The following is an 18,076-nucleotide window of genomic DNA, read 5'->3' as shown; positions in this document are numbered from 1 at the left end:
GTTTTTCAGATACGTGAAGTGACATGCGTGTGAATGACCGCCTGCACTATATGCTGCTGCAGTTCCGTCACACACCAGCTATAATACTTCCATGTTTGAGATGGATTTGCTCGAGGTGGAGGTGTAATTAAAAATAAAAGGCTTCAGGAATGTTAATGTGAGTTTTTGGCATTTTTTCTAAAGCAGAGTTCAGTGCATGTCCTTTCATGTCTTTCATTTTAATTGAATAGTGCCCTGGAAACAGAAATGACCGTGGGTCAGCTCTCTGTCTGCCTGAATCTGCTGTTACTTGTCTTTGATAGATATGATGTTAAATGTCATGTTTCTGTGTGGCATCCTCTCCCCTTTCCTAACCCTTACACACCTTCTTACACCCCCTTTCTCTCTCCCTCATCAACGCACTCTCCTCTCCTCCCAGTTTCTTCTCTCTCCCTCTTTCCCTTCTCTCTTTTCCCATTCCCCTTTTTCATCCCCTATTCCTCTCTTCTGCTCTCTTTTCCCTCTCCCTCTGCTTTCCTCCTTTCCCTTTCTTCCCCCTCCTCCTTCTCCTCTCCCTGGCTGGCAGGGTGGTAGGTAGGCTAGCCTCACTGTGTATTGTCTGAATGCATTTCCATCACCGTGGCGACGAGCTGCATCTTGATCTCAGTGTGCTTCCCTCCTGGCTCTTCTCTCAGCTACAGTGACCTCACAATGCACTGTGAGGAGAGCGAGAAAACATCTGTGTGTGTGTGTGTGTGTGTGTGTGTGTGTGTCTGTGTGTGTGTGTGTGTGTGTGTCTGTGTGTGTGTCTGTGTGTGTCTGTGTGTGTGTGTGTCTGTGTGTGTGTGTCTGTGTCTGTGTCTGTGTCTGTGTGGGTGTGAGTGTGTGTCTGTGTGTGTCTGTGTGTGTGTGTCTGTGTGTGTGTCTGTGTGTGTCTGTGTGTGTGTGTGTCTGTGTGTGTGTGTCTGTGTCTGTGTCTGTGTGGGTGTGAGTGTGTGTCTGTGTGTGTGTCTGTGTGTGTGTGTCTGTGTGTGTGTGTCTGTGTGTGTGTGTGTGTGTCTGTGTGTGTGTGTGTGTGTGTCTGTGTGGGTGTGTGTTTGTCTGTGTGGGTGTATGTGTGTCTGTGTGTGTGTGTGTGTGTCTGTGTGTGTGTCTGTGTGTGTCTGTGTGGGTGTGTGTGTGTCTGTGTGTGTGTGTGTGTGTGTGTGTCTGTGTGTCTGTGTGTGTGTGTGTGTGTCTGTGTGTGTGTCTGTGTGTGTCTGTGTCAGTGTGTGTGTGTGTGTGTGTGTGTGTGTGTGTCTGTGTGTGTTTGTAAACATACCTGTACATTTTAAAAGATCAAGTTACAGCACTGTACCTGCAGGGCTTTGCTGCCATATTCCTGACGTTGCAGAGCCAGCACTTATTTTGTATTTATTTCAATGAAACCTAACCTGGATAATTACTCCCTGAGTAAAGTTACCTATAGTGTAGCGCATCAGAAAAATTCACACAAATAAATAAGAGAATTAACTGTTCAAAAACCTGCCACCCACTTACAAAAACACACTAATTTTCACTCACATGTTGGGGTTTTAGAACTTCTTAGTAATTTCTATTACAGTAGAAATGTGTCAATAAATTCTGTGTAGCCTCAGTACTAAGACTACCCTTTATTAGCTGCATATTGGACAGCCTTAATGAGAGGGTTCCCTGAACCATATTTATTTATTGACATAGTCTCCAACTTTCAACATAATCCACATTACAATACTAATATTCTCTGCTAGTATTGATGGGGGGAGTTCAGTCTCCATGCCTCAAGCCTGCCCTGGACTGGAGGGAGCACCCTTTCTCTTAGAGGGGTGAGGAAGGGAGCAGTTCAGTCTCCATGCCTCAAGCCTGCCCTGGACTGGAGGGAGCACCCTTTCTCTTAGAGGGGTGAGGGAGGGAGCAGTTCAGACTCCATGCCTCAAGCCTGCCCTGGACTGGAGGGAGCACCCTTTCTCTTAGAGGGGTGAGGAAGGGAGCAGTTCAGTCTCCATGCCTCAAGCCTGCCCTGGACTGGAGGGAGCACCCTTTCTCTTAGAGGGGTGAGGAAGGGAGCAGTTCCGTCTCAGTTCAAACTGAGATGTTTGTTTTGTGATGTGGATTACTAATGCCTACTGGGTCGTTGAAAACAATTGGATTTGAACCCAGGAGAGTGAAAGGCTAGTGCATTCATACTAACTAGCCATGTAGCTTCCCTTTTATACAGGCTCTAGTGAGACATATATCTGGAAAAATATATTTACAGTGCTGTCAGTCCCACTTACATTGCACAGCGCTAACAAAATAATTCCAGTGAATCTTACCTAATATCTCCTGCTATCATTTATTAGGTCTAACATTTTCCATTATGCAAAACGCACACATTGTGGTAAAGGTGAATTCGATTTGTAATGGTAATTTCTTTGAAGCTTCTTTGAATATTTATCGCTCGCTCCTTGCAGACACTTCAATGCTACACTTCCACTTTGAGAGCTGGCATGACGGAACTGACATTGAAAACACGCCAGTCACAGGAAGAGCAGGGATTGGAGCTCAGAGGAGAGCCAACGCTCTAGAATCTCTGGGAGTTCTTTTAAAGAAAATAAATGGCATTTTAAACTTTTTTGTCTGGCAAAATATATATTTAAAAAAATACACTCCTAAGAGCAGCACAGAAAAGAGTGCAAGAGACGCTCACCAGTTTACTGTTTACAAATGCTATGAAAAAATACCATTATAAATCAAACCCACGTTTACCATGATGTGCTCCTCTTTCATATCGGAGAATGTGAGGTCTACACAGTGGTGGGGATGATATCAGATCCAGGTTTACCATGATGTGCTCCTCTTTCATATTGGAGAATGTGAGATCTACACAGTGATGGGGATGCAGATCAGATCCAGGTTTACCATGATGTGCTCCTCTTTCATATTGGAGAATGTGAGGTCTACACAGTGATGGGGATGATATCAGATCCAGGTTTACCATGATGTGCTCCTCTTTCATATTGGAGAATGTGAGGTCTACACAGTGATGGGGATGCAGATCAGATCCAGGTTTACCATGATGTGCTCCTCTTTCATATTGGAGAATGTGAGGTCTACACAGTGATGGGGATGATATCAGATCCAGGTTTACTATGATGTGCTCCTCTTTCATATCGGAGAATGTGAGGTCTACACAGTGATGGGGATGATATCAGATCCACGTTTACCATGATGTGCTCCTCTTTCATATTGGAGAATGTGAGGTCTACACAGTGATGGGGATGATATCAGATCCAGGTTTACCATGATGTGCTCCTCTTTCATATTGGAGAATGTGAGGTCTACACAGTGATGGGGATGATATCAGATCCAGGTTTACCATGATGTGCTCCTCTTTCATATTGGAGAATGTGAGGTCTACACAGTGATGGGGATGATATCAGATCCAGGTTTACCATGATGTGCTCCTCTTTCATATTGGAGAATGTGAGATCTACACAGTGATGGGGATGATATCAGATCCAGGTTTACCATGATGTGCTCCTCTTTCATATTGGAGAATGTGAGGTCTACACAGTGATGGGGATGATATCAGATCCAGGTTTACCATGATGTGCTCCTCTTTCATATTGGAGAATGTGAGGTCTACACAGTGATGGGGATGCAGATCAGATCCAGGTTTACCATGATGTGCTCCTCTTTCATATTGGAGAATGTGAGATCTACACAGTGGTGGGGATGCATATCAGATCCACTGGGATTGTTTTGCTAGCTCTGCATAGTTTAAAAAGGCAGTCAGTCACCAGAGACATTAGGGATTCACAAATAATCCCTGTGGAAATTCTAATTCCATTCCATCTCTATACCTGCTGTGCCACACTTAAACACAACAACAAAAACAACATGCGTATCGCTGGCTCTAAAAATAACAAGCAGGGTGTTATTTCCAACGGTTTCTTTTTCTCAATAAAGCCGTGTCGGGCCTGCTGTTTCATGTTTGTGAAAAGCCCTCCCTCAGTGGAGGCTCCAGCATTCCGTTGCCTAGCAACGGCAGCCTCAAAGACAGGGCTGCTGTTTCATTTCCCTTTTAAGGGAACATGCGAGACCTGAAGAATGGAAATGAGTTAAAACAAGCAGGAGCGTCAATCAAGGCATCCCTGTGAGATCTCATTAGAGGAAACAAGCTAGTAAAACACAAGAAGTTCTGAACGAAGGGAGGCTGTCCATGGTCACCCAGTTCCTAAAAGCTCATTAAACCCACAATCTGGACAGCTCATGAAGTATCCCAATAATTCAACAGCAACATGGCTTGGAAATCCTTTCCAATGAGAAGCATGGACCAGGGTTAACTTTTTAAAGCATTGGGGAAGTTCCTTTTATTATTATTATTATTATTATTATTTATTTCTTAGCAGACGCCCTTATCCAGGGCGACTTACAATTGTTACAAGATATCACATTATTTTTTACATACAAATACCCATTTATACAGTTGGGTTTTTACTGGAGCAATCTAGGTAAAGTACCTTGCTCAAGGGTACAGCAGCAGTGTCCTCACCGGGGATTGAACCCACGACCTTCCGGTCAAGAGTCCAGAGCCCTAACCACTACTCCACACTGCTGCCCTTTAAAAAGTAATATGCTAGTTACAAGTTACTGTAACTAGTTACAGTAATGTATTACTTTGAAAAAGATCTCTCCACTCTGATGGTGGAACTGACCTAATGAATGTCCAATGTAAAGGGCGCTAGAGAGAGAGAGAAGAGGGTTTTCAATCTTGGCATAGATTTCTCTTCTTTTATGACCTCACCCAGAACCCAAACTGCTCTTATTTGGAAAATATTTCACCTGAAAGAACATCAGAAATGCTGTTCTCTTCACTGTGTCCTTCAAACATGATTTCTTCAAACATCAAATGAAAAGCGAAATCAGAATTCTTTCTTTAGTTATATTCTTCTGTGAACATTGGCCCTTTTATTGAGACCCCTAGCCAATACTGCGTTGGTCCCCATTTTGTTGCCATGAACCAACGCTTAGCAACTTCTGAATTAAATTAAAGGGTGTGGAGAACAATCTGATATCCCACAAGTCCTTTTGCTAAAGGAATTGGAGCTCACAGAAAATCTTTCCCATTCTGCACTTCCATTCACTCCATACAGGAGGTCTCAAATGTGCAGTTTTGACAGAAACACGTCAGAGCAAACATGTATTTTTATTTTAAGACATGATCCATTTTGCACTTCTGTTGAAGTTTCTCACGCGATGTCACCGGCTGCTGAGACGCCATGTTGGCAGGCAAAAAGCACTGTCTATAATTTAAGCGAGGTACAAAACAATGCCTGATTCAAGCTGTGCTTTTGGGTGCACCAACAGAAGAGGACAGAAACAGGGATTATCCCTCTACAGGATTCCTGCTGATCCAGATAGGAGGGCAAAATGGATTTCAGCAATTAAAAGAGAAACAAAAAAACGAAAAAGACTGGACCCATTCCACACGTTTGTGTAGTGAGCACTTCATAAAATGTTAATATATATTGGTAGTTAGTTCTGATATTACGTTATTATTATTATTATTATTATTATTAGTGGTAGTAGTAGTATTAATACGCTTACTTGTATGGCTGTTTTTTAAAAAATATTTAGATATACAGTTAAATAGGATTACTCTTAAGCTGGTCAGTGATTCCCAGGCCTTACATAAAATATTTTACCGTTAACAAAATCCATAATGCTACATTAATTATCTTACTGAACTTCAATATAAAATCACGAACCAGCCGTGTTTAAAAGTACAATGAAAATGGCATTTATCTACATGTAACTGTAGGCTACTTGCAAAGTAAATAGAAGTGATTATGTACGTAGGCCCACCTTAACCACATTCTTAATGCTGTGCTCATTTTTGCACAGCATAGTACTTTACAGTAACTTAGCTGTCACAAGTTGATTTTACAGGAACACGTTCTACAGATTTCAGTTTTTGACGCTCCCTGGTTTTTTATCCTTATATTAAATTATAATACTGTAGTTTATACCAAAAAAATCATACATCTATTATAGTATGAAAGTCCAGTTAACAAAAGATGCTTATATAGTACTGTATATAATGCATGTTAGATTAATTACTCTATTTTCTTTAGAATGATGCATGTGTTTTTTAATGCTTGATACTTCAACATAAAAATGTATATTTCTGAGCTAATTATTGAGTTATTATCTTTAAACTGTACATCGTGTCCCAAACAGTAACCTTAGCCTTGATTACAAAGAATTTCTTCCTCTCTAATTGCCACTCGATTGGGCTGTTCACCCATTCACAGGTGAAGTATCTCATCTGTAGCTGTCAGCACGTCTGTGCGCTTTCATCTCTGAAGCTGTGTAGGGTGAGGGATTCTCTACCAGATACAGCCAGATGTTGCTGAAATCGAGGTCTGGGAGTTTTTTTTATTATTGATTGCTGTAAACAGCATTGGAGGTGCACAGTAAGACTCACAAATACCAAGAATTTGACATTTCTCGTTGCATATTATTAACTCCTTATTTTGGAGGTGACGAGTGTGTTCGTTATTAGTGTGCTGTGTGGAATCTGTGGAATTTGTGGAATCTGCTGCCATTGTTGTTTTGCCTGCCTGTATGGCGCTGGGGTCACGTGACTGCAACCCCTAAATTGGCTAACGTAAGTCTCAAATGTACAGTGTTACAGCAAACATGCATTTTCATTTTTAAACAGACATCTGGAACTACACGAAGTTCTCAGTTTGCTTGCCTTGTCTTCCTGGGTCATGTTACTGGCTGAAAGCATGTCAGTCAACAGGGGACGCTTCAAGCAGCTGAAGGGTTGGGATAGTTTCCTCACCACAGGAAATGACCCAGGAAGTGCATGACAGCATGACCTGCAAACAGAGATTTCTTGAACCTAGTGTAGTACCGGATATGAAAAAAACAACTGTTTGCTACAACATGTGTTTCTTTCAAAACTGCACATTTGCGCTCTATGTAATGAATGGAGGTGCAGGACAGGAATTCTTTTGTTTGTTACAACAGATTCCAATTGCTTATCTTTTCCTGTCCCCTTACCTTTTCATGATGTTTGCAATCATCCAGAGATCTTCCTATTGTAATTACTCAATACTCAATACATTTTCTGATAAGTCTGAATTGAGGAGCTGGTTTTCTATCATAGATACGTGTAACACAGATACCTGTAACATTTTCTTCAGCTCAACACTAACAAATCTGAACTCCTTCTAGTAGGATCTAAAACTCAACTTAAGAATCTCAATGTAGCTGCCCTGAACCTCGGAAACTGTCTGCTGCTGCCTTCCCCCACTGTACGAAGCCTTGGTGTACTTCTGGACAGCAAGCTCTCCTTTGATGCCCACATCTCCTCTGTGGTCAAATCTTCCTTCTACCATCTTTGAAACATCTCCAAAGTCCGTCCCTACCTTTCCCTCACAGATGCGGAGATACTTTGTCATGCATTTGTCTCGACTACTGCAACTCTCTATATGGTGGTCTCCCGGCACGCACCATAAACCGACTGCAGCTAGTTCAGAATGCCGCTGCCAGGATCCTTACCAGATGTAAAAAACGTGAACACATCACCCCCCCGTCCTACCCAGCTGCACTGGCTACCTGTAAAGTTCAGGATTATTTTCAAAATTCTCCTGCTCACCTACAATGCCCTTCATCACACAGGTCCCGAGTACATCCTCAACCTGCTGACCCGTTATGTCCCTGCCTGCAAGCTGAGGTCCTCCGACTCTGGCCTGCTTGTTATCCCCAAGCAAAAGCGCACCACACTTGGAGAACGCTCGTTTAGCTTCATGGCTCCGACTCTTTGGAACTCTCTCCCAGCTTTGGTGCGTGATGCTCCCCCCGTCTCTCGCTTGCACCCACCTGTTTTCTCTTGCTTTCCATGCTCTTTAAGCCTGATCTGTTATTAGCTGCTATGACTCTGCTACTTCTGATCTTTCACTGTATGACACCATTCACATCCTAGCCTTGTATTTAATGCATTATGCTTTGTTTTTCACTGGATTTAATGTATTATGCATTGTTTTTACTGTATCTGTGATATGGCACTTTGGAAAGAAGTTTCCTTGAGTTTTTAATTTTTAAAATGGCAATACACAGCTGTGCACTAGATGGCGCTGGCTCTTTGGCTGATCTAGCCTAGGTTAAATATGTCTATGGCAGGTGACTAGAACTAAACAGCAGCTCCTGAACTCAGAGTAACACAAACAGAAAATAAAAAGCACAGCATTTGAGAAAGTTCATTAAGAAGCTCTCAATGATAGCCAGAACCCCCAGGGAACAGTAAACAAGCTTACCCTTCCAGCTCCTCTGCCCCCCCTCGTTGATCTCAATATTTGTGTAGGCGAGTATACAATATACATCCTATCACTGAAGACAGCTCCAGAATGTTTTCCTGCCTCATAAATCCAGTCCGTGTGCAACATATTGCCACATTGTTTCTAAACATGCCACGAGCACTGGAACCTGCCTGACGACAAATTAGGACTCCTCTTTGCCCCCCTTCCCTCTCTCTGCCTCCCCCTTACCCATATTAGGCTCTCCTGGCCTCCCTAGCCCCACATATTTCCCAAACATGGGTAGCTAGTACAAGCAAACAGGCACCGGCTACAGCAGTAGCTAATTGTTGCTCACTCTGCTCTTGTTACTCTGCGAGTGTGTTTTTTGTCACTAGCCGTCTTTCTAAGAAAAGGTTCCAGGTTGTAGACGGTTGTTAGTTTGCAGGCTACTGTGTGTGCCGTTGCCAACTTTCCTTTTTTTAGTTTTACAGAAATGAGGAGCTGCTAAGAGTCTGGTGGAGAGTCGTAGGAGAACAGAAGCATGGCACATGTAGCAAGCTTGCACTGTTGAAGCGCTTTCTGATTTTATGCATTAGCCATAGGCCTTTTTTTAAAAGTAACTTGTATTAAAATGTAATGCGTTATCACATTTTGTTACCTGTCTGACAAAGAAAGCATTACAGTTAAAAGGTAATGACAAATGTAATCAGATTCCAGTGAGGCACTACGTGTATTATTATTATTATTATTATTATTATTATTATTATTATTATTATTATTATTATTATTATTATTATTATTATTTATTTCTTATCAGAATCCCTTATCCAGGGCGACTTACAATTGTTACAAGACATCACATTATACATTATTTCACATTATACAGATATCACATTATTTTTTACATAACATTTACTGTGTTACTCCCCAGCACTACACACACGAATGACCAGGCCTGTGCAGTGCTTGATCTGAGCTTCAGGGCTCTCATTATCCCAGAGAAGCTTTAATGGAAGAAAAAGAAAGCTTACCGGTTTTGCATTTAACTACATAGGCTTCAAATGTGCAGTTTTGAAAGAAACACAGGTTACAGCAAACACGTGTTTTCATTTTAAAACAGACATCTGGTACTACACCAGGTTAAATAAGGCTCTCAGTATGCTTGCCTTGCCTTCCAGGATGTCTTTTACTGCTTTACTTCCTGGGTCATTTCACCTGAGCAGTGTCTTCTGGGTCATGTCACTGGCTGAAAGCATGTCAGACATTTTTTTTTTGCTCAAACATGTGCTTCTTTCAAAACTGCACTTTTCAGACCTATATAATGAGTAGATTTATGAAAATGAGTGTTACATTAGGCTGTAGAGTATTTGAACCTTTCGGCTTGTAATATTTATTTGAATGCAGTAAGCCATGTTCCTGTAGTGTTATTTCCCGGGCCAGGCTGAGATTGCTAGTAGAAACACAGCTCTTGTAAACTCACCAGCCCTGGTGCAGTTGGCCTGTCTCTCTGTCTGGTTGTCTTCTCTCTCAGACATCAGCCTTCGAGCGGCCCAGCCCTCGATCCCAGGACTGGACGAACCATCGCCTGTGCAGAGACAGAGATACAGTTAACCAACCATACGTATTTATTGAACCCAGTAACATGAAATGAATAGCAATCTTCCTGGTGTTCACGCAACCTCTGCACAGTGAAAAGTAAAACTGAGCCTTAATGACATGAATTCTTTTTCACCAGGGATTCAATTTAAATTCAGTTTTTAGTTAACTATTTATTTCTGAATGTTCTGAAATGTCATTTATGTGTTAATGGATTGGAACCAGAACTGCAATTCTGTCTGAAACCGTCCGCTCTTCAGTGACTTCACAATCACGTGACGTGCAGTTAGTCGAGTATCGGTCTCTGAGGTCGAGAGTCACTTTACTATCTGACTAGTTGACTATTAAGTGCACAGCTGGGTCAGCACCCTAATCTACTAGCTGTCAATCCGAACTGTCAAAGCACTGCCATTCAGGCAAACAAAAACAACTGCTCCTAAGAAAATAAAACTCAGAAACTGATACTGTATACCAGCCATATTTAATAAAGATTTCACTTCTTACATTTTTTAAATCAAAGACAATCCTAGAGAACACACATAATGGGATATTAAAGAGCAGCTTGATATGGGTGCGGAGTATCACAGTTTCACGAATGGATTCTTCTTCCAGTTTAGATTAATTTTGCATATCTGGTTCAGTCACATCTATTTTGACATTTTACCTTATACCCTGTATTTTGATTGATTTTGAAATGATGGGTGATATAATCATTCAATAAAAATATGCATTTGCATCTTCAGCTTGGAATAAACATGTTAAGGCTCTGAAAATGATAATGAATAAAGAAACAAGCATGTCGGTAACATGCCCCTCATCACCACAGCTGTGCATTCAAAACCAGAGCTATTAGTGTGATCAAAACATGGATGACCACGACATACATACACAGCATGTACAGAATAGAATAAGAAATGGCAATGAACCATTTAATGGAAATCGGATCAGTGGTATTGAAGACCTGGATGTCATTAGGTAAGCAATGAGGTGTCAGTCTCAGGGTATAGTAAAGTAACTGATTTACAGTGTGTGAGATAACTTCTTGTGTTCTCAATGTAAAACTGGGAGTGTGACATTACAGACAGCTGAATGGACAGACAGACAACCCCATTTCAAAAAATTGGTCATTCGTATTTGGTTGGTTGGACTACTTCTCCAATTGCCATGAATCTTGGGACCACCATTATTTAGCAGAAGTTATTGAGACGATGAGATTCCAGAGCTGTACGGAGGGGTCTGTCTGTCTGTCCATTCATCCGTGCATCTGTATGTCACGCTCATATTTGTGCCTATATCTGCAGACCGGGTTGTGATGAAACACGTCATTGCTAATTCTTATTCTCTACTATTCTGTACACACTGTTGATACGATCAATAACATTTTCATCAGGCTGATTTCATTTGACGTTCTTGTTAATGTCGGCACGCCTTGAAGGTAAGAAAGATGACAGCTGTTTATTTTTCTTTACTGCCACTTCGTACTGAATAATGCAGTTTTACACCATAGCTGCTTTACATCTCTCCCAGTTTCCATGACAACTCTGGCCTGGCACTTCTCCTTCTCAGAATATGTTTGCCTGTACTGAGAGCTGAGGCTGATTTACATACTGAGCTAATGAGAGGTGATAATAATAGAAAGCTGAGGCTCCTGGGATAGAGGCAGCTTTATTGCTTCTTCTGCATTAAACGCTTTCAAAACCTCACAGTATCAGGGGATTTCATCAGTGCTGCACTAAGTAAGCAATACAAGAACAAGTAAAGAGAAACACGGAGCGAGCCTTAGGATTGATCATTACTGCCTCCTGCTGGTGATGAGCCCCCCTGCGGAGGGGATACAGTGGAGGCTGTCACACGCACGCGCGGCACACTGCACACCCTTCCATCTGTCTGGAGAACCGCTTATCCGATTGCAATGAAACTTTTACATCTGTCCGTACATTTATCCATCTGTCACACTTACATTTTTGATTGCATCTGAAAAACAGCGCATCCATTTACACGCTATAGACAGCTAGTCCCTGTAGTGCAGTGATACACACTATAGACAGCTAGTCCCTAATGCAGTGATACACACTATAGACAGCTAGTCCCTAATGTAGTAATACACACTATAGACAGCTAGTCCCTAATGCAGTGATACACACTATAGACAGCTAGTCCCTAATGCAGTAATACACACTATAGACAGCTAGTCCCTAATGCAGTGATACACACTATAGACAGCTAGTCCCTAATGTAGTAATACACACTATAGACAGCTAGTCCCTCATGCAGTGATACACACTATAGACAGCTAGTCCCTAATGCAGTAATACACACTATAGACAGCTAGTCCCTAATGCAGTGATACACACTATAGACAGCTAGTCCCTAATGTAGTAATACACACTATAGACAGCTAGTCCCTCATGCAGTGATACACACTATAGACAGCTAGTCCCTTATGCAGTGATACACACTATAGACAGCTAGTCCCTAATGCAGTGATACACACTATAGACAGCTAGTCCCTGTAGTGCAGTAATACACACTATAGACAGCTAGTCCCTAATGCAGTGATACACACTATAGACAGCTAGTCCCTAATGCAGTGATACACACTATAGACAGCTAGTCCCTGTAGTGCAGTAATACACACTATAGACAGCTAGTCCCTAATGCAGTGTTACACACTATAGACAGCTAGTCCCTGTAGTTCAATACCACAGTAAATCTGCACTGTAATTTTCCCCCATGCTTTTCCATGGTTATACTATGTATCTACCATAGTTTACCATGCTTTACCATACTTCTCAGTGCTTTACCATGCTTCCCAATGACTTTACTATGGGAAACCTTTCTACCATTTCAGTCCATTGCCCACACCTATACTTAGGAGGATATCATATACATAAGAAAGTCTACAAACGAGAGGAGGCCATTCAGCCCATCTTGCTCATTTGGTTGAGTAGCTTATTGATCCCAGAATCTCATCAAGCAGCTTCATGAAGGATCCCAGGGTGTCAGCTTCAACAACATTACTGGGGAGTTGGTTCCAGACCCTCACAATTCTCTGTGTAAAAAAAGTGCCTCCTATTTTCTGTTCTGAATGCCCCTTTATCTAATCTCCATTTGTGACCCCTGCCTTGGTCCTTGTTTCTTTTTTCAGGTCAAAAAAGTCCCCTGGGTCGACATTGTCAATACCTTTTAGGATTTTGAATGCTTGAATCAGATCGCCGCGTAGTCTTCTTTGTTCAAGACTGAATTAGATTCAATTATTTTAGCCTGTCTGCATACGACATGCCTTTTAAACCCAGGATAATTCTGGTTTCTCTTCTTTGCACTCTTTCTAGAGCAGCAATATGCTTTTTGTAACGAGGTGACCAGAACTGAACACAATATTCTCAATATAATATTCACAATATACGAAAATACAATAAAAATAGTGATATCAAAATGATAAATATCTGTGAGTGCTTTCCACAGTAACATGTGCTAAAGAATCTTCACCAAGTTTCATTACAATTGGATAAGCACTTCTGGATATCAGTATAAACATGTAAGTGTAACAAACACACAGTACTTACATAGAGACTAGCACAGGACTCCATGAATACAAACACACAGTACTTACATAGAGACTAGCACAGGACTCCATGAATACAAACACACAGTACTTACATAGAGACTAGCACAGGACTCCATGAATACAAACACACAGTACTTACATAGAGACTAGCACAGGACTCCATGAATACAAACACACAGTACTTACATAGAGACTAGCACAGGACTCCATGAATACAAACACACAGTACTTACATAGAGACTAGCACAGGACTCCATGAATACAAACACACAGTACTTACACAGAGACTAGCACAGGACTCCATGAATACAAACACACAGTACTTACATAGAGACTAGCACAGGACTCCATGAATACAAACACACAGTACTTACATAGAGACTAGCACAGGACTCCATGAATACAAACACACAGTACTTACATAGAGACTAGCACAGGACTCCATGAATACAAACACACAGTACTTACATAGAGACTAGCACAGGACTCCATGAATACAAACACACAGTACTTACACAGAGACTAGCACAGGACTCCATGAATACAAACACACAGTACTTACATAGAGACTAGCACAGGACTCCATGAATACAAACACACAGTACTTACATAGAGACTAGCACAGGACTCCATGAATACAAACACACAGTACTTACACAGAGACTAGCAAAGGACTCCATGAATACAAACACACAGTACTTACATAGAGACTAGCACAGGACTCCATGAATACAAACACACAGTACTTACATAGAGACTAGCACAGGACTCCATGAATACAAACACACAGTACTTACATAGAGACTAGCACAGGACTCCATGAATACAAACACACAGTACTTACATAGAGACTAGCACAGGACTCCATGAATACAAACACACAGTACTTACATAGAGACTAGCACAGGACTCCATGAATACAAACACACAGTACTTACATAGAGACTAGCACAGGACTCCATGAATACAAACACACAGTACTTACATAGAGACTAGCACAGGACTCCATGAATACAAACACACAGTACTTACATAGAGACTAGCACAGGACTCCATGAATACAAACACACAGTACTTACATAGAGACTAGCACAGGACTCCATGAATACAAACACACAGTACTTACATAGAGACTAGCATAGTTCCATAACAACTGGACAAGCGGTTCTCTCAGTGTAAAATGTGCTCCCCTGACTGTATGACTCACCTGCACACCATGATTGTGATTTGCTTTTTTGTTTGATTAACAGAGATTTACTAAAACTTAAGTCACCAAGCTTTGAAATCAGACCCACCTTTTCTCTTAAAGAGCAACTTGGTGTTAATATCTTAGCTAATGTATTCTTCCTCTTCTTGTTCATTAGAATCACTTTGTATAGCATGTTCTCAGACATGCCTTCTCTCTACAGAGTGTAACCACGAACCTGCCCCCTGCAACACTCTGCCCCCTGCAACACTCTGCCCCTTGCAACACTCTACCCCTTGCAACACTCTGCCCCTGCAACACTCTACCCCTTGCAACACTCTGCCCCCTGCAACACTCTGCCCCTACAACACTCTGCCCCTGCAACACTCTGCCCCTTGCAACACTCTGCCCCTACAACACTCTGCCCCTTGCAACACTCTGCCCCTGCAACACTCTGCCCCTTGCAACACTCTGCCCCTGCAACACTCTGCCCCTGCAACACTCTGCCCCCTGCAACACTCTGCCCCTGCAACACTCTGCCCCCTGCAACACTCTGCCCCCTGCAACACTCTGCCCCTGCAACACTCTGCCCCCTGCAACACTCTGCCTCTGCAACACTCTGCCCCTTGCAACACTCTGCCCCTGCAACACTCTGCCCCTTGCAACACTCTGCCCCCTGCAACACTCTGCCCCCTGCAACACTCTGCCTCTGCAACACTCTGCCCCTGCAACACTCTGCCCCTGCAACACTCTGCCCCTTGCAACACTCTGCCCCCTGCAACACTCTGCCCCCTGCAACACTCTACCCCTTGCAACACTCTACCCCCTGCAACACTCTGCCCCCTGCAACACTCTGCCCCCTGCAACACTCTACCCCTTGCAACACTCTACCCCTGCAACACTCTGCCTCTGCAACACTCTGCCCCTTGCAACACTCTGCCCCTGCAACACTCTGCCCCTTGCAACACTCTACCCCTTGCAACACTCTGCCCCTTGCAACACTCTGCCCCTGCAACACTCTGCCCCTTGCAACACTCTACCCCTTGCAACACTCTGCTCCCTGCAACACTCTGCCCCTTGCAACACTCTGCCCCCTGCAACACTCTGCCCCTTGCAACACTCTGCCCCTGCAACACTCTGCCCCTGCAACACTCTGCCCCTGCAACACTCTGCCCCCTGGTGAATGTAAGAAATACATCACTAAGAAATACCACAGGGGACAGGTGTGCTATTTCTTACATTTCAGACCTGTTTCTTCAATAAACTAATATTTATTTTCTTCAGCCCTGATGTTCATCAGTATAAAAACCTTGCCAAACTGGCTGCTGAATTAACTGGCAGCTTCATTAAATGTTTAGTCTCAGTTTTTTTTATATATTGTAGGTATGTCACCCTTTTTTTCCATATATCTCGAACAAAGCTAATCCAATTGTGACTAAACTTGGTCTTCACATTATTTAGCATTATTGAGAGTTATTGAGAGTATCAGGTTGTGGGGATGCATGGAGATATCTCTCTGTGTGTACAAACACAAGAAGTTATTCCACATACTGAAAACCAGTTTAATATACTTACCATGATACCAACACCTCATTTACTAATGGCATCTAGGTCCACCACAGATTTCATTAAACTATGCATTGCCATTTCTTATTCTAGACTGTTCTTTACTGCTGATCAGTGGTACTGAAGACTCTGATGCTGAATCTGCAGCCGTGGCGATGCGGAGGCATGTTACTGACAGGGTTGTTTAGGGGGAGTCACAGGATATTCATGTCCCTAGAAAAGCAAACCAATTTGCACTCCCTCACAGCGCCTGAAAAGGTGAAAATCTATTGCGATGTGTGAGAATCTAAAAACTACTGTCTCTCTTGGGTTTAAAATAGCTTGAATCTGAAGAAGATTGCACCTGTCTGAAATAGAACATGATTTAAAAAAAGTGATCTGCCATCTACATTTCTAGAGCTGAAACACACTTCCTTGGTTTTCCTGCCGTGTGTTAATATGAGCTTCATTATAACCAAGCCCGTGGCCTCAACATCCAAATAATCACCGGTGAGAACGATTGACTGTGACCTTCAACAGAAACGCACAGCAGCCAAGGCAATGCATGAAAGGAGTGCCAGCCACAACCATCTCAAACCCATTCTTATATATCTTAGCAGGAGCAACATCATCACTGGCTACATCAGGTCTGTTTTGCTGGAGATCTAAGCAAGGCTTCTATTAGCATTAGCAACATCTGTTTGGCTTGAGCTCTCCTTTTTTTCAGGATACACTGATTGTAAAAACACAGAGCTATATATTTCTGTTCCTTCATCATGCCCTGTGCTATAGGCTGCAGATCACTGAAGCAAATGTGACACAAATCTTTAAGGGCTGTATTTAATTCGAGTAACAGAATCAAGCAAAGCGATTTCCAGTAACATGCTGTGAGTGCAGAGAGGCTGGTCAGTGCCCTACACCCCCTCCATGGCTGGGAATACACTCACTAAGAATGCACAACGTGACATTAGCATTTGTTTAGTCTTGAGAATGTATTGCAGTGAAAGTGACTGTGGCTCCTGGTGTTCTCTGCAGTAATCGTGTTCCTGACAGTGAAGCTGAGAAGGATCAGCGGTGCTGCTGCTGAGATGCTCCTCTCTCTTCCTGTACAGAACCATCACAATTAAACTGGGCATTGCAAAATAACTTCAATTCAGACCCCTCTATTGTGGGAGAGAACAGGAGCTCTGTTTTAAAAACCAACAAGTGAAAAATCAGAGTGTGGAAAAACTAAGAACTAGGGAGGTAGAAAGTCACAAGAGTTAAAACATGATTTAATATAATCATGATCATTTTTGGTTGATAATTGAAAAACTCACTAGTGTCCAACTCTGATGTACACCTGATATATACAGCATATACATTACAAACTATGTGTCAACAGTGACCTTTTGAGGCAATTAATGTATCAGATTTTGAAATCAAGACACTGAATGAAAAGTTCAAACCCCAAAATAACACCAATCTGTATCCTGTGCTGGTGGGTGTATGTCTGTACTTCAAATACATTTCACACCAATTCCAATAGCATTCCCCCAGCCTGTCAGTGAACATGTTTGTTAGAGCAGAAGCTGTCATTTCTATACCCAATTAATCCCATTGCTGGAGACTGAATCTAATATTTCTGTTTTCTTATTTAAATGTTGTGCTCGTGAATCTGAAAGCTGAGAGGTGATTGCTTAGTTTTTTTTTTTAATGGTGCTAAGAAATAATTCCAGTAAACCCTACCTAATATATTTTGCTGTCATTTCTTAGGTCTCAGATTTTCCTATAAGAAAAAGGCACACATTATGGTAAAGGTGAATTCTATTTTTCAATGGGAATCTATTTGAAGCTGTTAGTGAAGAATAGTTATCAATCACTCCTTGCAAATACTTCAATGCTACACTG

The 18,076-nt window shown here is 42.1% G+C and overlaps 1 protein-coding gene across 1 annotated transcript in view; it reads right to left on the bottom strand.

Annotated features, from left to right (window-relative positions):
- LOC117967739 (sodium/potassium/calcium exchanger 3-like) overlaps nt 1-18,076 on the bottom strand; it is a 60,130-nt gene that overhangs the window by 38,433 nt on the left and 3,621 nt on the right. Inside the window, exon 2 of the mRNA XM_059015935.1 lies at nt 9,772-9,876. Within this exon, the coding sequence (XP_058871918.1) occupies nt 9,772-9,876 (105 nt within the window). The remainder of the gene's footprint in view (nt 1-9,771; nt 9,877-18,076) is intronic.

Source organism: Acipenser ruthenus, chromosome 51 (genome assembly GCF_902713425.1).
Source record: "Acipenser ruthenus chromosome 51, fAciRut3.2 maternal haplotype, whole genome shotgun sequence".
Lineage (NCBI taxonomy): Eukaryota > Metazoa > Chordata > Actinopteri > Acipenseriformes > Acipenseridae > Acipenser > Acipenser ruthenus.
Note: the sequence above shows the minus strand (reverse complement) of the source record. Positions and strands in the feature narration are given on the sequence as shown.